This window comes from Numenius arquata, chromosome 6 (assembly GCF_964106895.1).
Source record: "Numenius arquata chromosome 6, bNumArq3.hap1.1, whole genome shotgun sequence".
Lineage (NCBI taxonomy): Eukaryota > Metazoa > Chordata > Aves > Charadriiformes > Scolopacidae > Numenius > Numenius arquata.
This window is the reverse complement of record NC_133581.1, coordinates 12,452,413-12,480,386: the sequence shown is the minus strand read 5'-3', so window position 1 is coordinate 12,480,386 and position 27,974 is coordinate 12,452,413. Positions and strand designations below refer to the sequence as shown.

Sequence of the window (27,974 nt, the reverse complement as noted above, 5' to 3'; positions counted from 1 at the left end):
AAAGACTCCTGCCAGTAGTTTTGAGGTGGATGGTCAACACTGGCCTGATGAATACAGGTAGGCTACAGACAAATTTGTTTGTTGCTGACTGGAAGGAAGGAATTGTGGGAAAACATCATGGCTCATCTGACTGGGGCTGGACAGACAGCAAAACTCAAGTTTAACAAAGTCAGTATTTTCCAAACCATGGCAGTTTTTTCTTTGCACTGTGCAGCGTCAGCGGTTAATCCAATCTGCCAATGGCTCAAGCAAACCACTTCAGAATGGGAGACATGAGAATATTGAAAACGGAAACATCCCTGTGGTGAACCAAGAGGAGGAAAATGAACAGGACAATCTATCTCCCTTTTCATTGCCAGGTAAGGCTTACTTTCCAGGTTTTTATGTAAGGAAACAGAAGATAATTAAAATGCCAAACACTGGGTTGTAAGAAAAGACAGCACGTGTGGGGAGAGCGGAGGATGGGGATTGATTTGACTGTCTGAAGGCTGGATTTGATAACAGTAAAACTGGGCTGGAGGCTATGTGGCTAAAAGCAGATCTTAGAGAAGTGTTTTCCAGCCATCATGCACAATAACAGTAAAGCGCTGGTTTGCCAGACGTGGAGGGAAAGCAGGTAAGGCAGGCTTATGTTAAAAATGTATCAGACCCACACAAGAAGCACTGCACTGCTAATAATTTTGAAGTCAACAGTTAATAATGACCTGCTGGAAATTGCTAGGCCAGAAGCAGCAAGGTGTATAAATATATATCAACTTGATTTACTGACTGTAGGGGAGGATGAAGAGGAAGAAAGGTTTAGGGGGAGAAAGAGCGTTTAATATCTTTGACAGTGTTTAGAATGCTTAGAATAGCAGTATGTAATAATACTGACCTTCTGAAATTTTTTGGAAACTCTTTGATGAGAACAGCTATATATAACCAACCTTATTATATTGGTGCCCTTAGCACATTGCAGGTTGACTCTCCCCCATAGATTAGATAGCAGAGATTAGATCACCCCTGACAGACATGTAGTCAGTAGTCATCTGTCACACAGTTATTACTTGGCATAAATGAGTATCACATGCAGTGAGAAAGAAGGAAGAATTTTCCATGTGGTATATGATTTTAATTTCTTAGAGATCCTGTTGCTTCATTTGCTCTCATTTTAGAAGAGATGTTTGTGACTGAGCGAACATCGAAGCATGCTATGTGAAGACTGGATAAAATCAAGTGTTTTCATATGTTACTGTACTGTGTACTCTTACAGGAGCTTCTTGCAGTCAGCAGTTACAGACATTCATCAGGGGGAAGAGTGGAAACAAACTGATAGACCCATTAGATGGGCTCCTGATAATCAATGAGATAATGAAAAAACCTGTTTTTATTGTATGGTGAAATAAGTGGATCCAAGTCAGCAATATGCTTGTGCATGTGAACATGTTGTTAACAATAACAATAATATCAGCAATAACAGTAATAAAAAAATCTTGTTTGCCAACATGTGCATTGAATCCTGCATTGTTAGATGGTTTGGGGAGATATTTTTGTTCTTTAGAAGTTTTTTAACTTAGTTGTTTTTAACAAATTCTTGGATTCAAGTTTTAATTGGGGCAGTGCAATCATGCATTTCTTCTTACGTGCCAGGACAATGCAGAAAACTTCAAATGTGGCAAATATTACCTGGAAACCAAGTTGTCATATTTGGATTTGTTCAAGACTCAGACAACTTCTTTATGAAGAAAAAATAGATTTTGGAGTAGAGCTTCCTAAGTGTGTGACCTTCACAACAGATGAAATGCTTTGTACTAAGGAGGGAGTTATTAGTTGTGCCATCGGCCTTTTTTGAATGCAGTTTTTCTGCATTTTTGAGAAAGTCTTTAAAGATAATTGAGGCCAAATTGAAACCACTGATGATGCAGTTCATACTGGAATGGAGCAAAAGTTCAACATAAATTCAAAGAGTGCGCAAAAGTGGTAAAGTGATTGCTTAAAATCCTCATCACTATCTTCAGGTTTTGTTACTCCTCTGTTGTCTGGAGATGCTTATCTGTTGGTTGGATTGTCATTGCTCAACTCATGTATTCTGAGGGAGAATACTTTTATTTTTCCTTTCAGAAGTACCACTTCAATAATTTTGGAGAAAATGTAAAGAACCAGCATTGTGCTTTGTTGGTGTTTAAGTACTGTGGCACAATCAGAAGCCTAAAAAAGTCCTGACATTTAAAACTGGCTTTAGGCAAAAGGTAGCTTGCAGACAGTTTCCCAGAATCCCCTCTGTGTTGCTTTTGATATATTTTCAGGCCAGGAATAAGGCACATACATTTTCTAAAGATCAGAAGTTCATGTATTCTTTCAGTACTATAAAGAGGTCTGTGAAGAATAGGCTTTCACTTCTCAATAGGACTTTCCAAGTCAACTGCTTACCATGTGCTAAGTAGAAAATTCATTCCGATATTTTAAGAGCTCCAACAGAAATGGCTATGAATTGGCCCAAGCCTTTTTTTCTGCTGTTCTGTAGTCACCTTTTTTTAGCCTAGTTTGGGGTTTGACTTTCCTCCTTCAAAATGTGTATTCTAGATCCTTTTGCAAGTACAAGATTTTTCTGAAACAGAAATAAATATAAGTGGAGTTTAAAGCACTACATCATCTTTGAGTGATTCCCAGTAATCATTTGCCATCTGTAAGTTTTGCTTATTTTTTCTTTTATTCTCTATCAGTGGCAGTGCTCAGCAATGAATGTAGGGCTTTATTTAGCACACAGAAATAGAAAAAGAAAAGTTACACGAAAACAGTCTCAAACTAGAGCATCTAGCCTATATCCCATATGTCAGACATCCAGAGAGATTCACCCCCAGGGTGTGGTTCAGGCCCATCTTGAAACAGGAGGCAGCGCATAGTTTTATGGAAACTACACAAACCAGCCTTTGCCTTCAGTTTCTGTGTTGGAAGAAACATTCTCTTGAAAAGAGGATTTTCTTTCTTGACCTAACCTTTAGGTCATGATGATTATCATCCAAGAGAAAGGCTTATTTGATGCTTTACAATTTGATTACTCTACAGTTGTTTGGAAACAGTCTTAAACTTTAAAAACACCCAAACCAGATCAGAATAAAGCAGGATGAAACTGAGAAGGCATATGTTGACAACAAAATGATGTGTAAAAGCCCTTGCATAGCTCAGTAGTCTTTTAGAGCCCAGACTCAGAAAAGCATTTTTGTGCAGCTCTTAATGGATGCTTAAATCCCATTTGCTGTCACATGTCCAGGATCCTTTAAAATACTCAGTGTTCTCAGCTCCTGCTGGTTTCAGAGAAATGAAGAACTCCTCCTCTTACAGGATTGGACCACGGATGCTTTATGTAAGTCGTGATGGGTGTTAGCTAAAATAGGAATAATTCCCAGAGCTGAAATGGGATAGCAATAAAGGAGATTATCAATCCTCCCCTTTTTTGTATGGATCCAAAATACAAACACAACATATAGCATAGAAGTGAAAAGGAATTAACAGTATCTACTAAAATAATAAAAAATGTTTGTACTTGGTCAAATCTAATGTTTGTCTCACCCAATATTCTAACTCCAACCATGACTTTATGAAGAAGCCTAGGGAAGAATAAGACAGGACAAGTTGGCCTTCAGCTCAAGGAACTTCCTGGGCTGGGTGTAGTATCCGAGCATTTAAAAGTCCTTAATGTATTTCTTCTTCATTAACCTGTCTAATTCTCATTGAATCTTTGCAATCGTTTAACGCCTGCATCATCCTTTGGGAAAGACTTTCATGGTTGCGTGAAGAACCATCTCCATTTACTTGCTTTGAACCTATCTCCTAGTAGCTTAATTTGATGTCATCTTTTACTGGGAAACACAGTGAACAAAGCAAACCCCATGTACTTCACTTGGACACTCAGGATGCTGTAGCTTTTTGTTATATTCCTTATGGAGTTGTATGTCCTCAAGGTTGAACTAGAGACAGAAGAGCATTCCATGTGGAAAACTGTAGATTCTGTCTCTGCAGACACTGATGCAGAGAGTTCTTTTAGCTTCTCTGCAGTGCCCCTATATTCTCTCAGTGCTCCTTTATACTTTGATCACCAGTAGACACAGCAAACTTCCTGTTCCTAATGTATTTGAAGTAAGATTTATTGAGAATTTTGATTCCTCTTTGTAGTTGTTCCTAAGACTTTCTTTTTGGCCTGCTTTATTGTGTTTTTGCCAAAGTTTGGAAACATGACTTAGGTGGCTGAGTTAGGAAGAGAGCTAGTTTCCATAGCTTCTTTGATGTTGTAAGAGAGAAGTTCTTCCAAAACGGTAGTTCAGAGCAAGACAGAAGTGTGGTATTCTGAAATACTTTTTTTGGAAGAGCTTCCTCTTGACACTGTGATGGCGCATTTATCTTAGAAGTTTATTTCAGAACACAAGTGTGCTTCTGAGGCACATCTCCCTGTAGTGCACTCTGTTTTGCATTGTGTTCTTGGAGCTCATGAACCAGACTCCTTTTCTAGAAGACTAAACTGGAAAACGTGCTCCAGAAGAGCAACGGGTGTGCTCTACCTTGGAGGAGGATACACAGGATAAATTGGAAGAGAAGTGGGTAAGGATTTAATTTAGTAACTCATCACTTCTCTCTGAAAGGGCAAAGAGGGATTTGAGTCTGTAAATCCCATTTCTCCCTTAAAAAAACCGCATCAAAGTAGACAGCAAGGTTAAAACATAGAAAATAAACCATACCAAAATCCAACCAGGTCAAACAAGATATGGGGAGTACCTTTGCTCAGTTACATTTCACTTTTGTTGAATATTGTCCTGTGTAAACCTACAGTAACTCTGAGAGTAAAGCTTGTTTCTGCATACTGGAGCAAATTCTTTTTTCCGGACCAGTTCCCACTGTATTAAAAATGTGTCTTTAAGAGAAGATTATTGGCATAAATCTGAATATGCAAAGTGTGATAAAGGCACTGGCTGAAAATAGAAATCTGGGTTGTTTTGGACAGATCTCATAGTCTGGAATTTGGAACTTGTATTCTGGAAAATGGAACTTCCGAGAAAAATGTCAGTAGTTTGGAAAATAGTCTGTTTTGGATGAGGATGAGAAGTAAAACCTCGGTATTTTCCACAGAAAAAAAAAAAAAAATTGTTTCCAGTGCTCTGTTGCAGGAGAGTTGCAATGAGAATGTTTTAATTTGTCAACTGCCCGCTTGGAGGGCTGGCAAAGGTTGGGCTTTGGATGTCCTTTCACACACTATGTAGCCTGTCTCTAGTGTGGTAACACAGGGAGTCTCTTGCCTCAGTTCCTAGGGAAGGTTGCAGAGATGAAACCAGTAAGGATTTCCCAAGAAGGTGGAGAGGCAGCTGTTGTGTTAATTTTTCTAACAGCAAATTGAAACTATTTTCTCAGAATTTTTTTTATTTTGCAACAAAGGCATTTTTCAGTGGAAAATAATTCTGATGGAAAATTCACAATGGATCTAGTTTGTGATACCTATTTCAGTTGTTTCTATGTTGAGTCTCATACTTGGGACAAAAATTTACATTCCTCTATTGTGTTTTGCATACTGCACATGCTCAGAAGTAATTAGGCTTTCACATTGGCTAATTTACGTATATTAAAGTTTTCCAATCAGTCTCAACTCTGATGAACAACAGCACTTTCCAGCAGAAATTTCCTTGCTGTCTGGATTATTACAAAGCTCCTGGTGTGGAGGTGTGTATGTTACTGTTACCATTTTCAGGTCGAGATTTGAATTAATACTGCTAATGATATGTGGGTGTAAATATGTCTTTGTAAATATAAAACCTAATTAGGACCAAGGGGACAGGTGATTTAAAAATCACTTTATGCTGGGAGAAAAACAGTTGAGGGTTTTACTGTTTGGTTTTTTTTTTTTTTTTTCAAATAAAAATGGTAGAGAGATTAAAAAAAGATAAAAAAGGAATTTAAAAATTACAAAGTGGAACACCAAATAAATCAGCAATAATAATCTTTCTAGACCAGCCTGGATGTGCCTTAGAAGAAAAATAAGTTTACCATTGTCAAAAGCAAAATCCCAGAAAAGTAGAAATCAATAACAACCTCCAAGAAGCCTTTCTCATTTTTCAGAGACTTAAATTAGAGAAAACCTTTCCCATTTTTCAAGTTATCTTAAATTAGAGATTTATATGAATTTATAATAATATAGTTATGAAAATCCTGTGTGCCAATTAGATTCATTCTTTCCCGGGCTAATTTTTTTAGATCAGTCAGCTACAAATTGCCTTGTGTAAGGAGATGTTTTTTCACATGTGAAGGTTGAGGCACGTTCTGAAGTAGGGAATGGGTGGAGCAGTGCTCTATGCTTGACTGCCACACTTTTAAAGGGGAGGCTAGATGGAAAAGCTATCAATTTTAACTAGCTACAGCAACTTAAATCTGACTCCTGACAATGTAGGTGCAGACTCAAGTCTGTCTAAGCTCAGAAAAAGTGTTTTCTGTGCAGCTTATTGACTAGGACATGTAGGTTGTCTGCACTATATGTGTTTGGAAGTTCTGTTTCAGATTAGCTCTAGCTTGGTCCATGTCCATTATTATTTGGAGCACTTCTAAGTTTCTGCCTCTGTTTCAGCTTTATGCCAAGGCAATCTCTTTGGTGTGATGCAAAGCTGCTCCATGGTGCAAACTAAAGTACAGTAAATGGGGACAATCAAGGGATTTACTTCAAGGGTACAGTTCTGATCTGAATGAAAATGGAAATGTAGTTTCACGCTTTCATACTGAGCTCTCAACTCTTTGTGAATGTTGTGAATAAGACCTTATAGCAGCCTTCCAGTGTCTGAAGGGGGGCTACAAGAAAGCTGGAGAGGGACTTTTTACAAGGCCATGTAGTGATAAGACGAGGGGTAATGGCTTCAAACTGGAAGAGGGTAGATTTAGATTAGATATTAGGAAGAAATTCTTGACTGTGAGGGTGGTGAGACACTGGCACAGGTTGCCCAGAGAAGTTGTGGATGCCCCATCCCTGGAAGTGTTCAAGACCAGGCTGGATGGGGCTTTGAGCAACCTGGTCTGGTGGGAGGTGTCCCTGCCCATGGCAGGGGGATTGGGACTAGATGATCTTCAAGGTCCCTTCCAACGAGAACCATTCTGTGATTCTAATACAGTATTTTTCCTGTAAAAAGGCACTTCCTTTAGTGCCTTTAGAAAATACTCCTTTCAGTGCCGTGATGTGTGTTGTTGACTTCATTCACCAGGACATTATCTGTATGTTAAAGTAATTATTGTGAGTGTAACATCTGGAAGGATGGCAAGCCCAAAAATGTATTGAAAATTAGCAAAGAGCTCTTTGTTGTAGGGCTGCTGCTTTGTTTTCAGAAACATTGTAATCAGACCTTTCTGTAACGATACCTCTCTGAAGTACACGGCATGCTTGGCTTCCAGATATGTGGAGAAACAGAAAAATGGATGTATAAAGTAGGAAAACAACTTCATGCAAAAACCCCTCATCTTTTACAGTCTTTTACAGCAGGGGGAGGTAAACGGAATATAGACCGGTGTTGCTTTCTGTATTAAGGCAATATTCTTTCATTATTGTCGTGAGAGGTGCAGCAAACAAAATACACCTTTCCTCAGCTCTGTGGGTTTCCGCAGGAGCCTTGGGACCCGGGGCTCACAGGAGTGGCCGGTACTGCTATTAAAACAACTCAGCTAAGCCCTTGAATTGGAACTGTTTGTCTATTTTTGCAGAACAGCTATGTATTGAATAATAGCCTTAATGAGGATGATAATTTTCTTCCTTACATATGTACTAGTGAGCTAAGCAACAACCATAAAACAGTTTGTGGTGAACTAAAAGCATATTCCAATTTAACAAATTTATCACTAAATCATTTTAATGATTATTTTAGAGTGGGCGGTCAAAACCAAAATGACAGAGCACCACAAGAAGAAATTTCAAAATAAATAAAATTAAAAAAAAACAATACATTTCAAGCTGTATATTGTTTGTGCATTCATCTAACCCAGGTGAAATGAATGAAGTCTTCCATTTCCTGAGGAAATGAAATCTCGCTTTATTGAGGTTCCTGCTAAACTTACTAAATTCTTAACTACCAAGCTATAACATGAGAGTAGACTTCTTTAGCACTGGGTGCCACACAAGTTCTATGATCCAGCATAGTAGAAGCTGAAGAAAATGGCCTGAGGCAGAGGGCAGTTATACTTAAGGGTTTGTACAGAAGTTTATAAAAGCTGGCAATCCCTGACACAAAAGAGAAGCCAAAGTAAAGTGTGTCAAGTCGGCTGCTTTGGCCGTGGTGGTTCAGATCTATTCCAGGCTAACTGCAAATGTCCAGTCAGCTTCTCCGTTAACCCAACAGAACCCAGAGTCTGTTCCCCAAAGTCTCAATCCTGGTTGCTGTGTAATGAATGCAAATATCACTTCCATAAACCATCTAGCTGTAAAAACCAGTTCTGACTCCTGGCATTGTGTGGGCAAAGCAGCACTATTAATAGAGCCAGGAGTTTTAATCTGACACACATCCATTCAAACTGAGCGACGATAAGGGAAAAGCACGTCCTCCTCTGCTAATATTGTGGTTTTCCTGGGACTGAGGGAGCATACCAATGCCAGGGGTAAGGTACTGTGAATTTTCACAGTTAAGCATTTGTGTAATTCAGGGCACTAGACAGGATCCCTGACAAGATACATGTTCCCCAGCAGAGGCCGAGTGCATCTGTTTATTCTCGGTTTGTTCTCCAGGCATTTTTGTTTCTTTTATTCGTGCTATTAAAAAGAGAAATGGGACTGAATCTCCAGTGTGTAGCAGCACTGAAGTCAGTCAGATTACACCCACATCAGATCAGAATTGGATCCATACTTTTCTGTCAAGCAGTCGCCCACTCACCCTGCATTTGGAATTACGCACTGAGGAAATTACTGGCCGAGGCCATGCTGACTTGTTTGACTATGAACCAAGTTTAGCAACTTGAGTAGAGGAGGAGTAAAGATTAACTAGCAGGAGTCTTTTAATGACACAAACTGTAACAAATTAAACAGGAGGCGGTATAGATTACTGTAGGACATTTACAGCCTTGTTAACAGAATTCAAGTGAGATGTGACCTAAGAAGTGTCATTTTGTGGACACAACAGATAAAAGATAATTACTTTAAAAATCTGTATAGCAGTGTATGTAACCAGAGGGAAAAAGGACTTTCCTGCAAAATCTGTAGTAGATCCCCAGTGATACATAAAATTCTAGAATTAGAGTTGACCCTGCGAGACTTCAGTAGTTTTATGAAGTTCCAAAGACACAAGCTAAATGGAATAAAGAGTCAAGCTTAGTCTAAGATTTCCTGGTGGGTTGATGCCATCTCAGAATTTGCAATGAAATCTCAAGTTAAGGAGCCGATTCATAATTTAAGCAAGACAATGAGTACTAGAATACATACTGAAGTAAATGAATAAAGATTTGCATTTGGACTCACCAAGTTAAAGTAGACTAGTAAGTAGCCTCATAAATTACAAAAGTATTATTAATTTTTAAGTGTTTAATATTAATTTCACTGCATCTGGTGCATACTGGTCCAGAGGACAGATTACAATCTAATTAAATTCACTGACAAAAACTTCTATTAAACAAATCCTAAATCCCAATGGCATATTTTATTAGGTCTCATGTATATCGTTATCAGTTAATGAGGGAAATCTGTACTAGTATAATACTAAAACCATGTAAAGAAAACCCAAACAAAAAACACCATGCTGTTGGGTGTGATACTCTGGTTTAGCCTGATAAAAGAATGTTATCCTACTTGCAGGATACCTCATGAAACATATAAATATAAGTGCCCCACTTACTTATGGCCCAATTACAAAATAATTCTCTGTTGTGTATTGAGATTTATGTGCACATTTTTAAAAAATGAGGTGGTGTGTACTTGTCTTCAGTAATGACAGTTCTCTGGTATTTCTCACCAGCTGATTTTGGAGAACTGTACAAGGGAAGTCGTTATCTTCAGTTTCCATTTCTAGAGGAGAAGAGACCATCTCAAGGTGGTGCTATATGCAGTTGGCGAGAGTTAACAAGTCTATATTTCTTAAGTACCGGTTTAAAGTTCTGCCCAAGCGACCACAGTGGGAATGTGAAACAAGTCTGTCATGATCATAGATTGGGTCTGTGCTTCAGTTGCCTGTGAAAGTATTTTCTGTTGCTACAAGTTATTTTCACTGCAAGGATTTCCATCTTCTTTTTTCAAAGTGAGGGGGGTGGGGTTTTTTTGTTGGTTGGTTTTGATCTTTTTTAAAATTTTGAATTAATAGTAATACAGCTATTTGGAAGAGCAACAAACCTGACCGTTAATTTTGATTTTAAAAGCAGCCATGCTTTTAAATCATTGTAATTCTTTCATGCATTTACATAGACCTTGGCAGGCTTAACTATAAAATTCTGGGTGTACATGCAGAACTTGTCTGAGAGTGACGAGAGCAAATATAGATGAAAGGTACAATGGAAAACGAGCTGATGTGCACAGTTGCAGACATCCTTCTGGGATCTTCTGGGATCGTCTGCTGTGTTCAAAGAGGTGTAACAGGGTCTGGGATAGTGATGGGAAAGCTGAACTCGTTCTTTCCTTTCTTTGTCTTGCAGATGGAAAAATGAACAAAATTAAATGGATTTTGACATGGCCGTTGATATTTGTGCTCTTTTGCACCATTCCAAACTGCAGCAAACCACGCTGGGAGAAGTGTTTTATGCTGACGTTTATTTTATCCACTCTCTGGATTGCCTTGTTCTCCTACTTCATGGTGTGGATGGTGAGTGCATGTAGCAGACTTTCCATACCGAGTGAGATGTGCAGCTCAAAATAGATAATAGACCTTTGTGTATTTGTTAAAGAAAGGCATGTAATTGTAGTGCAGTCTCCTCAGCTCATACTCTTAATTATTATAATTCTAGCTTTCTGCTACTCTTCTGAACAAATAATTGAGCCCTTACTGCATAGGTCCCAATGCAGTACAGGAAGGTACCAGCTTGATTTTCAAGAGAATGTGGACATCCACATCCTACTAGTAAAAGGGAGTTTAAATGAAAATGTTTAACCCTCATCAGCTGAGACAGTTTTAGAAATTTGGCTACAGGGTCTGATACTGAAACATGCATAAAAAGCAGATGGATGGCAAAATTTGAAGGCTCAGAAGTGGTGTAAAACACCTCGAATAGACTGGAATAATGCAAGAAAATCCCTCTTAGTGAAAAGTATTACGATTGCTGATATGTTTCCATTTGCCGTAGGTCTGTGAGAAGCAGTGTATCAGGCGTAGCTCTGTAAATTGTCAATTCCGGTGCACACTTACTTGAAGATTTGAATAAGTTCCTATTTTTTTCTCTTACCTTTTTCCAGTTTCTCAAGTTTACGTTTTCAGTCACAGAAGAGGTATGAATAGGAAGGCTCCTCAAATAGTTTCTGTGATGGGAAAATTAGCCATAGTTTTGAAGTATTGAAAGCTAACTTTTTCTACACTGAAAGATGGAAAACTAAAGAGCTGTATATACTATAACTGGAAAATCGGTAGGATGTGCTGCTGAAGAATTTATATGTCCACTTTTCTTTTTTGAAGGAAAATATAGTTAAGAAACCTTCAGCTGATTTCATACTGGAATATATGTATTGTCTCACATATATACTCTCATAGTCATACGTGTGTATATATTCTTCTAGTCATGCATATGGAAGAATTTTTGTTCATGAGCTTCTTACCTGCAAAACCTTTTTTCAGTGGAGAACATCTCTACCTTCCTCAAACATGTCAGGCATTTGCAAACTCCTTTATATTTATGTTAACTCTCATGGAAGATTGTCTTTTGTATATGCTTTTTGCAACTTCTTGTGTAAGTTTTGCATTGTAAAGTAATCGTCTTTTCTCTTAGTCTAGACTGTGTTGGAGAAATTCATATGCCAGCCACTCATTCTGCCTGGCATAATTGTGTCAAATCTACACATTCATTTCATGCCATATGTCCTTTGCAAGGCCACACTCTCTACCTTGGTTCCATTTGTAGATATCCCCTTCACAAATGGAGATGTGCTCATGAAGGCTGCAACACAGCTTATTTTAAGAGGCAGCCAGACCTTAATGCCCCATTACCACTTGCAGCAGGAGAATCATGCCCACTTCTATGTCTGAGTCACGGCTTGCCCCTGAGAATAAGGTTTGTGAGTGGGTTCCTAAAATACACCTTTTCTTTGGCAAAGGGTCCAGTTTCCCTTGTGTAAGAGACTGACAAACTATTTCAAGAAAACAACACAGACCCTTTAAAGGCTTCCACCTTTAGCACTCTCGGCAGGGAAGCAGCTGCCTGTCCGTGATTCAGTCTTCTCACTCTCAAAAGGCTATTTCCTTTTCAGCTGCCTGTTCAGCCTTTTTTCTTGATGCGTTTTCAGCCGCCTTTGGACGTGCCAGCTAAATACAGTTCCCTGTTCCTTCCAAGAGCTCTGCTACAAGCTTCAGCCATTCCCTAAGATCTTTTAAAGCTGCATCTGGACTCTCAGGGGACAGTATAAGCAGACTTGCTCTCTTTGGGATTATATCAGGAGTCATGCAAGAAACTGATTCCTTCTTCATGTGTCAGGATAAAATAAGTTCTTTATATCTCTGCCCCTCTATCACAATATAAGTTGGTTCTGTTCTTTTTTGGGAATAGAATCTGTGAGAATCCTGCCATTCTTGGGGAAAAAAAAAACAACAAACCCAAGCCTACAGGTTGGATTATGTCTGTCCTCCTCCTTAAAAGATTGGTATGTCCTGTTAGAATTACAGAAAATGGAGCTTTATGTTGGCTCATAGATGTTGATTAATATGACCCAAAGTACTTTTCATAGGGTTGGTTTGGGGCTAGTTATTCCACAATTATTTAATTTACAGAGATGGATAAGTATCCTGAGTCTAATCCTGTCAGGGTCCATACCAGAAATCAGTTCAGAGTATGCCATAACTGTATTGCAAAGAGGAGAATTTCCAAATATGATAGGTTAATCTATTTTCCTCACTGTTCAGGTGACTGTGATTGGATACACCCTTGGGATACCAGATGTGATCATGGGCATTACTTTCCTAGCTGCAGGAACCAGCGTCCCAGACTGCATGGCCAGCTTAATAGTAGCAAGACAAGGTACTGTGTCTGCTGAAGCATAAATGTGCTCTGTGATTTGCTTCCTCCATACACACAAATGCTCAATGCAATTTTATTCTTTTTTTCTTTTATTTTTACTGTTTCAGAGCCTCATTCAAAGCCAAAACACTTTGCTAATTATTGTAAACCAAAAAAAAAACATAATCCCTCTCCTTTTATCTTTTGTTTATTGGGACTGGGCACACCATAGCATTCTAGAAGGCCATTCGACACTCAGATATCTCATGCATGGTATGTATCGGGGTAAAAAGATAAAAGTAGTAGACAAAACTGCAATATTATCTATTAAAAACTACATCAAAGAACATATGCTGACCAGCACTTGTTTATGTAAAACTTCCACTGATTTCTAGGAGACCTCTCAAACCCAGGGAAATGAAGTGGTTTAAGAGGATCTGGCAGAAGTGATGTTGCTCCAGGCGTACTTCTCATCGAAATGCAGACCTCTTTCCCATTGGGATGTATGAGTAGCCACACTGGAAAGGGTTTTAGATAAATGTCAGCTATGTCCTCATGAGGTTTCCAATTGAAATTGTCAGAGGCTTTCTCATGTATCTTTAAGTTTTGATTAAGGCTCTCTACATATACTTTTTTACTTGAGAAATACCTGTAGCTGCATCCCTTCCTGTTGTTGGAAAACATTAAACCTGACAGTGTGATCTCCTGTACTGCAGTAGAATAAGAAAAGGTCCTAATTGTATTCTTTTCCATTATTCCAATTCCCATAGCCTTTTTTTTTTTCCCAGATAACAAGATCTCCAGCACACATCACTGGGCAAAGAACAAGGGTTCTGAAGTGATAAATTAAGTACTCAAAAGCTCCACCTTTGTAGTTTGAGATAGGAGCGGTGCTGTTAAATTTTGCTTGATTGAAAAGAATTATATATTTAAAATATTTCATTTTCCAGCTTGTATTACTTGTTGTGTGCAGGAAAATCTTACAAAAAGCAGTACAAAAAAGTGTTCAGAATTCTTATGGAACCACTTTCCCACTGAATTAGTTGTCCATATGTAGTATTAAAGTGAACAGATTTTTGCAAGAACAGAAGGAAAACGTGTTACATTTTTAAATGAACAGACTGCTTCTTTAGTTTATTTCTTCTTTAGTATTAGGCAGATCTACTGTAGGGATTGTTACCTCTGAAAGTGAAGGCAAGCAGTAGCTTGGCAAAAAGCAGCCCCATTCTCTTAAAGCCGATACAGGGACTTTGCACTACTTGAATTCAAGAGAGGTGTTTACTGACAGATTGCAGACAAATATCTAAAAAGTAGAGATTGACATAATATGGATCAAAAGCATAACCTTTCTCTCGCCAGCTTCCTGTAAGAAAATGCTGTACTTAATGGTGTGGTAGTGTCTGTCTCCACTGTGTAATCTCAAAGTATTTGTGGGACATGTCCCACTTACATCAGAGTTCCTCTTCCTTTCCAGTATTCGGTTTGTGGAAGTGATGCAATAGTTTCATCACTTAAAGTGCCTAAAGGAAAACTAGCAGGGGCAGAGAAGAATTCTGCCTTCCTCACATCCATTGATTCTGGTGCAGAATGAGATGCCAGCCAGTGATGAGCATTAGGAGTAGATTTTGAGTAATGCCTATGGACTTCACCACTATTCACTCTTTTTTTCCTTTCCTGTAGCATTTTATTGTTCCTGAAGTGAAATCATTGCTAATTAAGCCCCACAGAAGTGCTTAATATATTTGACTACCATCTGGCTGGGTTCTTTTCAGGATCATTTTTAATCATTCACATGAGATGAAGGCCACGTGTCCACATACTAAATCCAGTACGTAATCTCCAGGTTCCCCATGGCTGCAGACTGCCTAGAACAAGACTTGGGTTTTTTTAATTGGCATTGAACTCGGATGCTGAATGGGTACCACACACCCGGTAAAGACTCCAGGACACAAGGAAGATGTAGTTGGAGCGAGCAATTTTTGCACTTTTTTCAGAAGTCGTGTGAAGAATATGGAAATTGCCTCCCTACCTCACATACGGTGGCCAGTTCGAGGGGACTTGGATGAATGTGGATCATTCTCCTTTAGTTTCCTTTAGTACACAAAGCAATGGTCCTATACTTTGTTTTTACACAAGAGGTTGTGTTTTTTTTCTCTGCAGGCCTCGGTGACATGGCAGTCTCCAACACCGTAGGGAGCAATGTCTTTGACATTTTGGTGGGCCTTGGCGTTCCGTGGGGTTTGCAGACCATGGCGATTGATTCTGGATCAACTGTATGTATACTTGGCAAATCTTTAATTTTACTTCTTTGCCTATTTAAAAAAAAAAAATTCCTAAAAAGAAAGCATGCAAATAAAACTTGAAAAAACAAACCAACAACCTGATGAGCATGTTATTGATTGCTAAATAAGGTGTCATTTCTTTGCCAAGGAACCAGGAGTTGAGGAACAATTCTTCTTCCACAAGCTGCAATTAATTCCCAGTTTGTCAGCTGGAGTACATTATACTGTATAGCAGAAAAATAGTGTCATGGGTATCTGTTCATGGCTCTGTCATTTTCTTACTTCACAGCTTCAAGCGCACCTGTTTGTCTCCCTGTACTTTAGTATTTTTGTCTGTAAGATGAGAATAACAGCTCCTCTCCTGAGGATCTTTTAACATAAAATGCGATTATTTTTTTTTTTTATGGAGGTGGGATTACTTATACATTTATTTTGATTCCTTAATCTTCCCATTCTTAGTTATGAAAAATGTCATTTTAAATGTCATTCATAAATGAATTTTCATAGTTTAAAATGTGTAAGTCAGTCATTATTCAAAATAGAAGGTGGACCATAAATCAGTAAATCAAATTTCTGATCTCCCAAGCAGAGTTATTATATGCTGAGTGTTTTAAAGGTCTCTTCTCTGTCTAATTCCCACAGGTTAAGATAAACAGCAAGGGACTGGTCTATTCAGTTGCACTTTTGCTAGGATCAGTGGCACTTACTGTAAGTATTTGAGTGTCTGCAAATATTCCAATTGCGAAATACTTACTAGGTATTTACATGTTATAGAAGGACAAAATGGAAATACTTATTATCCCCAAAGCATTGATTCTTGTAGAGTATCATTCTTCTAGCAATATCATGAGTTGAAGAGCTGCCATTGTCCTCAGTGAGGACTGAAATCTGACATTTGGTGCAAGAGGTGCTGGATACATGTAGGTCCCATTGATCTCAGTGGCAGTGTTGAAATTGTGGGATCCAATAATACTTTGCTTCTGTGTCCAGCTGCATACCCCAGGCCTGTCTCTACTTTATGATGGGACAAGACCCAGGGGTGCTTCATCACCTTTTGTCCTTGTCTCTGATTTCCAAAACCAGCCTGGACTAGTCAAGTGCTATAGCCAGAACCCTTGATGACTAGTCTGTGAGGACTGTGAACCTCAGGAATTTGAGTAGGCATGCTAAATGCCACTCAGCATAAGACACTTACTGTTGTAATACATGACTAATTAAGGTGAAACAATATTTCTGTTTCAAAAGTCAATTTTGCTGGTACTTAAGGTCTGATCCTGCTGACTCCCAGAGAACCCTCTGTGGGAAGAATCAAATCCCAAAGGTATAAAAATATCCACTTATACTAACGTCTTTCACTGAATGCCTGTGGAGTCTCTGTAGAGGAGGGGATCATCACTGGAGGTTTCACTGTTGCATGATGAGGTCTTACAAAACTCCACATCACCTGTGCATGACTTAAGTGATAGAATGACCAAGGCTGTTGACTCTGCCACTAACTTCCTAATGCATTTGGTATATAAGCTGTGGGAGCCTGTTCTTTTGTTTCTTTATCCCTGGTTCTACCATGCTGCACAGTGCCTGTGAAAAAACAAAGATGTTCTGTAGACATTTGTATCTGATGTTGCTGCATGCATATTGGTAATTGGCATTTTGGAAAATAGTGGGAGGGTTATGCAGATGCGTTACCATGCTAGCTGTTGATGCTTTTCTGAAAGGACTCTTTTCATAGCAGAAGCCACCTGAATTTGAAGCATCTATTGTTGTCTCATTTGTTCTGCTGGATACCCTGATTTGCACAGGCACTCTCAGCAAAACTCCAGGGAGAGTTTTGAGCAAAACAAATAGTAATTTAGAGGCACTAAACACCGCTGAAAATAGATGTCTTCATGAGGACTTCATTGCTTTGCTACATGCAACTTGTAACTCCCCTTAGTTCTGGAGCTGAGCAAAACATCAAAGCAAGCACCTCTTCTGAAGCTGTTGAAAGCATGAACATTAGGTGCTGGTGTACTACTGGGACATAAAAGATCTGTAGGGGAACACTGGAGGGAGAGGCATTCATGTAGTTCAGGACATTCCTTTAGTTCATACTGAATCACTGAATGAGTGCTGCTTGACTAGAACATGCCCCATGTACTGAAAATGCACCACAGACTTAAAACTGAACACCTAGGGGCCTGTTTCTCAGTTAGGTGAAGAACTTGTGAAGGGCCCTTAAAGTGGGTTCACTTAATATTTTGGAAAAGGATCTTAGGACAACTGAGAGTCAGGCCAGAGTTCAAGTTCTTAGTTCGGGCTTTTACATTCTTGATCAGAAAAACGTGTGTTGCCTTTTTGGTTTATAAATTACTGAGAATATATTTTTATCTTCATTCAAGATCTCTTAATTCAAAAGACATTCATTTTTAGCTTATAACGGTTGTTTCCAAAAGTCTCCTTTGGGGCTTAATTAACTAACACTTTGTTTGCTTGCAGGTGTTGGGAATCCATGTAAATAAGTGGAAACTTGACAGGAAATTAGGCATCTACGTGTTGTTTCTTTATGCTATTTTCCTGTGTTTCTCTATATTGATAGAGTTTAATGTCTTCACCTTTGTCAACTTCCCTATGTGCCGAGAAGAACTTTAAACTACAACAAGGAGAGAGACTGAAATTCTTCTTCTGATTACATGTGCTGTAAATGACAGGAGGCATTTCACATTTCTACCTTCTTTCCATCAGTAATTTGAGTGTCGTTCCTGCTTCATCAGCTAACAAGCACTTTTACCTGTGTGGAAGGAAAGCATACCTTTCTCTTAACGTGCTAGCTCGAGGCAACCAAAGCATTTTCCTCCTCTTTGGATATTGCTGCTCAGTCATAAAGCTCTGTGGATCTTACGCAGAACTCTAAAATGACCCTTTTCTGGGACATTCTGTTGTGGTTTTCATTCTCCTTTTGCAGACAATCAACCACCACCACCACCAAGGTTAGCAAGAGGATGGGAGAAAAATCTTTATAGTCTTTTGGTTCTGACATTTACTTTCCATGGAAAAATAAGAGGCAAGTTCAGAACTTTTCTTGGCTCAGTCAAAATATCTCAACTACAGGACCAGGAAGTCCGAGGCACATATCACGGCATGCACTGTTGAGGACATCATTTCCCCCTTCAAGTGCTCTGCTTATAGAGGAACTGCACTGACAATTTTTGATGGCAGTGTTGAATAGTAATCACTCTTTTCAATGAACATGAACAATGTGGCAGAGAAAGAAGAGGAAATGTTGTTTGTTGTATCACTTGTGATGATGCACACTAAAAGCCAGAGTATCTGCATATTGAAGAAGAGAATTACATGCAGAAATTCATACTTGAAAAATTTGTTTTACCATTAATAAGGAATGCTGTATACATAAATATAAACTAATATTTGTGGAATATTACACCACAAGAAAAACTTTGCATTGGCCCTTGTAAGCCCATTGTGTAAATTTAGATGAAACTAAACAAATAAATATAACTGGGTGCTCAGTAACTATCAGTTATTGTTATCAGCTGAGAGTAGTATCTGAACGTAATCCCGACTTTCTGACAACAAAACCCTCCCTGATTATGATTTGATTTGATTGGTGGGGGGAAGAAGTTTATTTTGTCAGTCAAGAAGCTGGTCTATTCTTCTCTGTTTTTTATTTATTCCCAGAAGCTTAATGAAGATGAGTCTGACACTGAGCAGTGCCGATAAGAAACACCTAGACAAAAGCAAGTCTGCCAAGAGAATACGGTCCTTGATTTGATTGCATGCAAGTTTTGAAGCATGATATACTTCTTTTTCACCCCCAGTAGAAGCCAAGTTTTTCTATCCTTTCCACCAGCATAAATCCGGTATCAGGAATTACTCTGGATGTAATTAACGGCAAGATTTGGCCCAGAGTATTAAAAATGATGGGTAACATTCCACATTGTAGCAGTCACGTGATTGCAGATCACTGAGATAGCGTATTTTGAATTGCTACTAAACTTTAAAAATATTTTAAAGCTGTATGTGAATGGTCACATGAAGTTTCTAAAGAAGCACAGTTAACTTTATACATAGATTTTTTTTAATTTTTTAATTTTTATAAACCAAAACAAATCTATGATCTAACAGTTGATGCATTTTTAAATATATTAATATTTTGCACTTAAGACTATATATAAAAATCCCATTATTGTGTCAATGAGAACATATGATAAAACCTTAGCAAATAAGCACTAAATCAGAAAGTTTTGACATATATGACAAATAATTCTCTTTAGCCAGCTCACATGCAGAATACTGTTTACACTGGGCAATGTGTTTACAGTTAAGGCTATTTTTAAAATTATTTTGGTATGAATTAAGGAGTGTATTCTGCTGTTGAATTTTTTTAGTAATTGGTTCCTTTCAGCTTAACCCTAAGGAAAAATAAGCAACATATTTATTATTTGCTTTACACTTTGTTACAAATGTCAGTATTAGTATCCATTTAGGGTTTTTCACCTTAAGTAGGTATGTAGTTAAAGTAGCCGGTCCTAAAGATGTCAACAAAACCAGCATTATTAAAATGCTTTATTGAATAGGCAAGCACGACAGTAAACACATTTGATGTCAGCTTTGCCTGTGACCCCATTTCCAGGCATTCAAGACATTTTTGCTGCAGTGTAAAGCTGAGGAGATGGAATTCATGTTCATCTTTATGAGTCTTCTGTTGCAGAAAGGCTGTGAAGATGCAGCATACTGCTGCGCCGTTGTAGGAGCATCCCCCTCCCCTGCTGTCTTTCAGGGGGACAGTTTGCTGCCGAAAGCCTTGTGATGGCTTAGATATGAGGCTGAAAGGAGCAGAGAGAGAGGCCGAGTAAATGAGTTTTTTCCTATGTTCTGCTGTTGGGTGGGCTTGGAGAACTAGCTGCCTCCAAGCAAACATTTGTTCTTCTGTGCACAGTTCAGGCAGCTCAGATGTTTTACACTATAGAAAAGTAGTTCCAGAATCTAGTTTGGTATGCCTAGTGATCAGCTGAGTTGACAGTGATGAGGGCATCAATGTTTACAGTGCCAGAATTAGCAAATTGTACTGTACCTTTGTATTTCTGAGCCAGGCAACTTTAGAAGACTAGGGACACCAATTTATTCTGTAGCAAATATGTCCAAATATGCATGAAATTGTGTTTGCTAATGCCATGAATCCTCCAGACATCATTGAGAATTATTCTGCCTAAATTGAATATCACCTGCTCCAGAAAACCAGAGTGTTCTGTTGTAGCAAGAGACAGTCTCAGAAGGTAATACTGACCTTAAATCGCATGGCTGGTCCTATCATCTATAACCCTCCCTAAAACATAGACCCACTTCAGGACAATTTATATTGAATTTTAATGCTGCATTTCATGAGGTGGTCTCATATGCATCTTCTGCTATGGGACAGGTATCATGCCGCGCTTAATCTCATTATAAATAATATTAGTAGGATTCTCCTCTGACACCACCGCATGACCAGGGATGTATTGTTTGCCAAAGAATTGTTAGACACTGTATCAGGGCCTTGATGACACATAATCATCTGAAGTAGTTTAAGGAGTCCCTATGTAGTCGTTATCCATATGCTAAAATAAAGAAAGATGGCAGTTATAGACCAAACTATGCAGATGAACTGAAGATTTGATCTGATTGACAAATTGTTGTGTTTCAGATAAACCCACATCAGAATGTATCAGTAATTCAGGAGGCTATTGCCACGTAATAGTGGACTAGTGCCTTTCACATGTATACAAAACAAAGAATTTGTTCATGTGGTCAGGAGACCACTCCAAATTTTGCCATTTTCCAATAAAAAAAAAAAAAAGAGTGATTTGTTCTTGGCTCACTGCAGTTAGTACAGTTCTGTATTGCAGCTGTTCAGATTGTGTCTGTAGCCATTTTGTTGCACTAACCATTGCAAAAGTTAGCTGGCTGGGTTTGGAATGTATGTCACAATGTTGTGTAAGTTAATGTTCAGCTTCAGAGTGAAAAGAGAGCGGGTGGATGTGAGAGAGAAAACTGTTACTGTGATCTGAAAATTGCCAGCATGCTAACACTGAAAAGTAATACACCTCCGAAAAAGGTACCCCATATCCAGCAAAGCTTAACTTCAGTAGGATTGATTCCATGCTTAAAGCTAAGCATATATCCAAGTGCCTTGCTGGATTGTGTCCTAAGATGGCAGCGGAGCATGGTTTCTGGGTTTTCTATCATATTCAGATCTTGTCACATTTTATTAGTTTTGTAATCTAAAGATTTTGTTCCTTTCTCAAATGAAAAGGTTTGGCCAGAATCTGTGGACTTCTGCTCTGCTGATACTGCTTTGGATTTGCACTCTTGTAAATAAGAGAGCTGGTTCCTTGTCTCAGACTTCAAAACTGTGCGTCTGCCCTGGTGTACAAGCAGGATCAAAACTGAATCACAGATGGCCAAGGAGAGTTTTTAGCAGCCCTTTTCTGCTGCGGTTCCACTGGAGTAGCACAGTCCCCCGTAGACCCACAGGGTGCAGTCCTGTCTGGTGTGAGCAAGTGGGAGTGTTTCCGTTGAGTTCAGCAGTGTTTGATTCCATTTATTTACCATAACAATTGTCCTGCATTATAAAGTATTGCCTGAGTAAAGATTTCAGGCTCAGAATCTACACGTCTAAATCTAAAAAGCTACAGTTAGGGTTATTTTAATGACCATTTGGTGATCTAAGGGCTGCTCTCTGGGCTGAAGTGTAGCCTAGAAGAACACCTTAAGTCTTCCCAACAGGTACAGCATAGTCAACCATCTTTCTCCTGGCTCAGTCATTGGTGTGCCAATTTTATTTTATTTTTATATGCTTGCTGCAGCTGTAACATATAATTAGTTTCTGTCAACATGTAAACAAACGGAAAAGGTCTTTACTGGTCTAATACTTAGCAATTATGGAGAAGATTCTATTCTGTCTTTGATTTCCTTTGTGACTATGCTTTAATTATACACACTTGTTTCTATTATGTGTTTGGTCTAGTTGCACAGATCCCTCATGAATTTTGTTGTCTTCCTTTCTTGGGTTTCTTGCAATTGTAACGCCATTTATTTGTGTCCTACAGTTAGATGTTTTTGGTAGAGTGCTTTAAGATGTGTAAATACTGCCTGATTATTCATGCCAAGGAAAGATCAGACCTAATGTAATACAAAACAGACACTAAAATAACACTTATAGCCAGGTGAAACCAAAGAATCTTCCTAATTGAAATGCATCACCTTCGAGCATAATGTTCTGTCATTGCAAGCCTCAGATCTCTCAGTTACTTGTGTTTAAACACTCAGAAGAAATTCTCTGCAGCTCATGCATTTACTACATAATTTCCTTTCTATATGTTGGAGTCTGAACTCCAGATTTTTCATTTTGTTGGGTGGTGATATTTATATGATGGTTACACAGGTAGATGACAGGATTTAGTTCCAGCAATTCTGTACCAAACCCATTATTATTCCCTTGAACTATTTTGAAAACCCTGTATGCAAGTGGTCAATGTTCTGCTGAAGAGAAGAGAATGTCGTTCAACTGACATGTACATTCCAGTTCCTGACCTGCTGTGTACATGTTTAAAAACCTCCTTCTGAATTACTCGCACGTACGCTTTTCTCATATTTCTCCCTGTGCGGTGTCCTGCGATTTTGTCCCCAGAGAAAGCTGTGAAATCCTATACATCCTGTCCTGAAATGTGAGATGCATTTAGCTCCTTCTCCACAGGCTGAGATGTGTAGTGATTCTGGCAATTTGTACATCACGTTGTTCTGCTTGCTGCCATACTTTTGACATACAGTGTACTGTCTGAAAGAAATGAATGGGTATGGGAAACTAATGCCATTTGGATATTTTCTTACAAGAATTGCCAGTTTGAATTTATTTCCATTTATTTTTCTTTTTTACTTGCACAAAGAATGTAAGCGATCATTGCCATCTTATCACTGAGATGATCTTGTTAAACTTGAAAGACAAATATAAAGGTTGATTTATAGCAATAGGGAATTGTGACAAAATCTAAAGGTATCAGAATATATTAAAACCAGACAGGTATAATCTCTAGAAAGAATAATATTAATTGATGCTTCCTTCCAGAGGGGTTTTACTGCAAGATTATGGCCTTCATTCATATACCAGTTGTGTATGCAAAGAACACACTCGTAAATCTGCTTCCCCAGCAGCATCTATGTTTCAAATGGCTGAAACTCTGCAGTGAAGTTATGACCAAATTCCTGCCTTCATGTTCTTGGGAGTGGTGCCAGTGCGCATTAATGTCCTGGTAGTTGGCACAAATTTATATCAGTGGAACAGAGGAGAATTTGGCTCCTGTTATCCTCCTCTGTTGCGAGAAAGTATTTGAAATCGTTCTATGATCACTGAAATAACTTCTGAACCTTTTAAAATTCCCTGTGTTTCATACTTGCAGGCATTTGAAGTGCACCCTTAGGAGGTGCGATACCTCTTTAAATATAATTAAAACTTTCTAGAACTGCTTACTTTGAAAACAGAAAGGGATGGGTTTGTAAACTGTAAATAACAGAAATCTATTTATCTTGTTATTTATTTTTTCAATGACTGTGACCTTATGCACTGTGAATGCTCTGTGATATGGGGTCCTTTGTACAGACAAATATGTCATGAAATCCAAATGGATTTAATGTGATAATTTGTTACAAAATGTTGGCATGATATTTGATTATTTTTGTTGTGAAAATTTTAAAAAATAGTTAATCCAACATTTATAAAAGATTATAGCAGTCAGTATTGTAATGCACTATATAAAACTATGTACACTATCAATAAATTATATTAACAACTAGAGCGTTTGCTGTTTTTTTTCTCAGATGATGAGAACATGTGAAACATTCTCTTATTTATTGTTGAAAATCTAAAATTTCAGGACTCAACTAGGATATGTGCCTGTACTTTCTTCATGAAATCTGGACCCTGCTGAACTGAATGACAGAAGGCTGACATTTTCATCTATTCCAGGGAGTATCACCTGGATCAAGCCATTATTTGGGGTGAGTTAAGTGTATCAGTTTCATTTGCAGCAACTCTGAAACACACAGTTTGCTCTTTTGGAACTAGAAATTTGTGGTTTGCTGAGAACACAGTTTGCTGTACTGAGGCCCTGATCCAGAAGCAATTATAGCAGTCCCAGAAACACCCTGATCAACAGTATTTTGGCTGCTTCGTCCCATGGTATAGTGGTATCCAGCAGGTTCACACTGAGTACTGGATGCTGACTAGAGGGGATGGAAGCAAGGTCCAAAAGCCGCACAGTACTATTTTCCTTTATTTTCCTTTCCTAGTTACCGGGGCTCTGGAGGTACTGTGGAGAGAAGGAATAGTCCCTCTTACTCCTGATTGCCCATTTCCAACATCCCTGTAGTTCGCCTCAGGGTCTATGATGACTTTGGTATACGTACATAGTCTCTGGTAGAGTCTGTTCTGGGCTGATGAAAAGCTTTTAAATGCAGTTGAAAAAAGAGGAGCTAAGATTTAACTTTGTCTCATGTGCTGGTGTATTAACAATTTCATTAGACAAGAGTCTCCTAGCCAGTTTACTACCAGGAGATGCAAGTTAAAACGAAGCTTGACCTTATTTTTCTTAACCACAATGCATGCTTTTGTAATCCCTTTTGCTGTATAAACTTGTCATTAACCACTGTGGGTTTTGTGCATCTACAGAAGAGTCCTAGTGAAGTGGAGAAAAGGGATATCCTGCATTCTTTGACTTTTGCATAAGGGTTCATTCTTTGGTGTATGCTAGGCTAACTTTTTTCTAAGCTGGGGAAAGGAAAATACTCCTTCTTACACACAGAGTTAACTTTTAAAAATAAAAATCTGAATGTGGAAAGTACCTCTTCTTTTAATCCCCCATAGGTTTGACATGGTGACCTGCCACGATCTGTTACGTAATAGGCTCTATAAAAGGCACATAATCTATGGATTAGTGACACAATAGGCATGACAATTCCTATGGGCTCTTGTCATATGCCATATTATTGATGCAGCCGCTTCCTACTGTATGGAAAGCAGAACTCGTATAATCTGTGCATATGCTGAAAGCACTTTATCATAGCCAAAGTGCTCGTACTTAAGGCTTCCTCCATAAGCCATTTTTAAACCTTTCCAACTCAGCTGCATAAAAATACAAAAAAGGGCTGCAACATGCTGTGGCTTAAGATGGAAAGGGTGAATCAGTCCTAGAAAAGACAAGAATTCCCCTGCTTGTCTTGGATCCAATAGAGAAGTGGCATTTTGCAGTAACTGGATATTACTTCATCATTTAGCTTTTGTATAATTGTTTACTTCCAAAGCCTGATACAAGAACACCGTGTCACTCTCCAAACCTGTCAAATTTCTGGCTTAAAAAAACACCCAGCAAAGCTAGGAGAAATTTTTTTATGTTAAAATCTGTTTTCATATTTTAAATATTTTGCAGAAATACTTAACTGTGTTGCAGAAATTCTAAATATTTTACAGAAAAAGTATGAGATTTCTTCGTGGAGTTTGGTCAATATCTTTAACAAAACTAATTTCAAAACTTCAAATTTCTGGAACTCTACATTCTTTAAATTGAAAATAGTAGGAAAGATTTCACACGCGCACACACACACACACACACACACAAAAAAAAAAAGAGCTTCTCTCAAATCATGTGAAACTGAAATGGCACCACAGTACTGGAGTTTCCTATTCTGTATTTTTGCAATTTTTGCCCTGGGTCCTTTAAATAGTTCTAGTCCTTTTGTTTCTTCTTCCCTAACATCATCTTTGGAAATGCCCAACGCGCTCTGAAAACTGATGCTCTGCGTTTGCAGAATCTTAGATCTTTGCCTGGGATGGCTGCATATTTGTGTGAACACAAATTTCCCCTATCTGGGGCAGGTCCATGCAGAACAGAACACCTTGGTGTTTTTTTTGTCTCAGCAAACTTATTTTCCAGCACAGCAAGGGTGAACTCTGAGTGGGCCTGGTCCTCATTGAATTAAAGTGGAGGGAAACAAAAACCTGGGGTAGAGCTGAATTTGTGTGATGCAGCCAGGAGATTGTTCTTACACCGATACCCAAGGTGCATTTCAAAGGTGCCTGGCAGGTGAACAAATCTAGAGTGTATTTTTTTCTTGGACCTCTGTGCCTAGAACCAACAGAAGGATTCGGAACTGAGGTCTGACAAGCCTGTGGTGAGGGATGAGTGAAACCCAGCCAGCCAGTTTGTCTAAGCGGGCTAAATTCTTCATTGAGGGAGTTCATCGTGGTCTGAAAATGACTACATGAGTTGGAGCAAATTGCTCCTTAATTTAGTAGGAAAGAGCATTATGAGATACAGTGGCTGAAAATTGAAAACTAGACAAGTCAAGGCAAAAAATCAGGTGTGAATTTAAATAATATCAACAATTAAGCAGTAAGACTCCTTACGTAGAAGGGTGGTGAATTTTCCATCACGCAGTCTTTTGGTCAGATTTTTTTGACTTTCTGAGAGAAATCCTTCTAGAAGCAAGAAGATAAATTTTCTAATGTTAACAGAAGTTACAGGCTTGATTAAAAAACCCCTGAGAAAAGTTTGTCCTGTGTTACACAGAAGGTGTGACTTGATGGTTGTAAAGGTCCCTCTGACTCTCCCTAGCTTCGTGCCAGCAGAATTGGCTCTGTGTCCTGCACTGAGGTCTAGTTTCCCTCGTGCTGATACACCAGCAGCTGCCTGGGATCTGTATTTCTGCTGTGGGTTGTATGGCACAGTCTACTTTTAGAAAGCTGGGAAATTACTTCTAAAGATAAAAAAGGGGCAAAAAGTTACCTTTGTCTCTCTCTCCACTCCATGCAATTTCTTTTTTCTGCCTCTGCTTCATACTCCTGCCTTACTTTTCCCATTATATATTGTTCTAACATCAAATGTTTCTGGAACGATAGGGCTGCCAAATAGGGCTGCCACCAGCCCTGTCTAACAGCACATCTGTCAGTTCCCAGCCTCCACAGCTGGCCTGTATTCAGTCGGGTTTCCAGTACAGCAAACACTGCTCGACCACTTCAGTAACTCCAGATCAAATGTGCTCTGAGACTGACTGGAGCTTCACAGCACGAATAGCTGTCCATTTACCAGCAGTTTTACAACCTTACCCTTAGCTTTTTCTTTAACTGGGAATTTTTTTTTTTTTTTGCAAAGCTGTCCCCTGCCAGTGTTAGACATTTCATTTTCTCAGGTCCTGTGTAAATATAAAGGTTTCCAAGCTCCATCTGGTTCCAGTTACTCAAGCAATAGAAATACACATGCTTCAGGAATTTGCAGTCGGAGACTTACTGCCTTGCTGCCTTATAAAATCCTTTACAAAGTTCACCATGCTCCGTCGCCTCCTGATATACCTGTAGTCTGTAAACAATTTCCCACAAAACTTACTTGAGTTAGAGAAATGAATAAGCTGACAGTCTCAGGCCCTTTTTTCTAATAAGATTAACCTGCCTTCGCTACTAAATATGGCTTTATAACACACACGCACACACGCACACACACACACATAACACACACCCTTGACCACCAAAGACTGCCTCTTCCTGAAATCCCCCGTTCGTAT

The 27,974-nt window shown here is 38.7% G+C and overlaps 1 protein-coding gene across 1 annotated transcript in view; it reads left to right on the top strand.

Moving 5' to 3' along the window:
• Positions 1–18,017, top strand: part of SLC24A4 (solute carrier family 24 member 4) — an 85,256-nt gene extending 67,239 nt beyond the window's left edge. Inside the window, exons 12-17 of the mRNA XM_074149121.1 lie at positions 215–359; positions 10,606–10,772; positions 13,014–13,128; positions 15,268–15,380; positions 16,032–16,097; positions 17,865–18,017. Of these exons, the coding sequence (XP_074005222.1) occupies positions 215–359; positions 10,606–10,772; positions 13,014–13,128; positions 15,268–15,380; positions 16,032–16,097; positions 17,865–18,017 (759 nt within the window). The remainder of the gene's footprint in view (positions 1–214; positions 360–10,605; positions 10,773–13,013; positions 13,129–15,267; positions 15,381–16,031; positions 16,098–17,864) is intronic.
• The last annotated feature ends 9,957 nt before the right edge of the window (positions 18,018–27,974 follow it).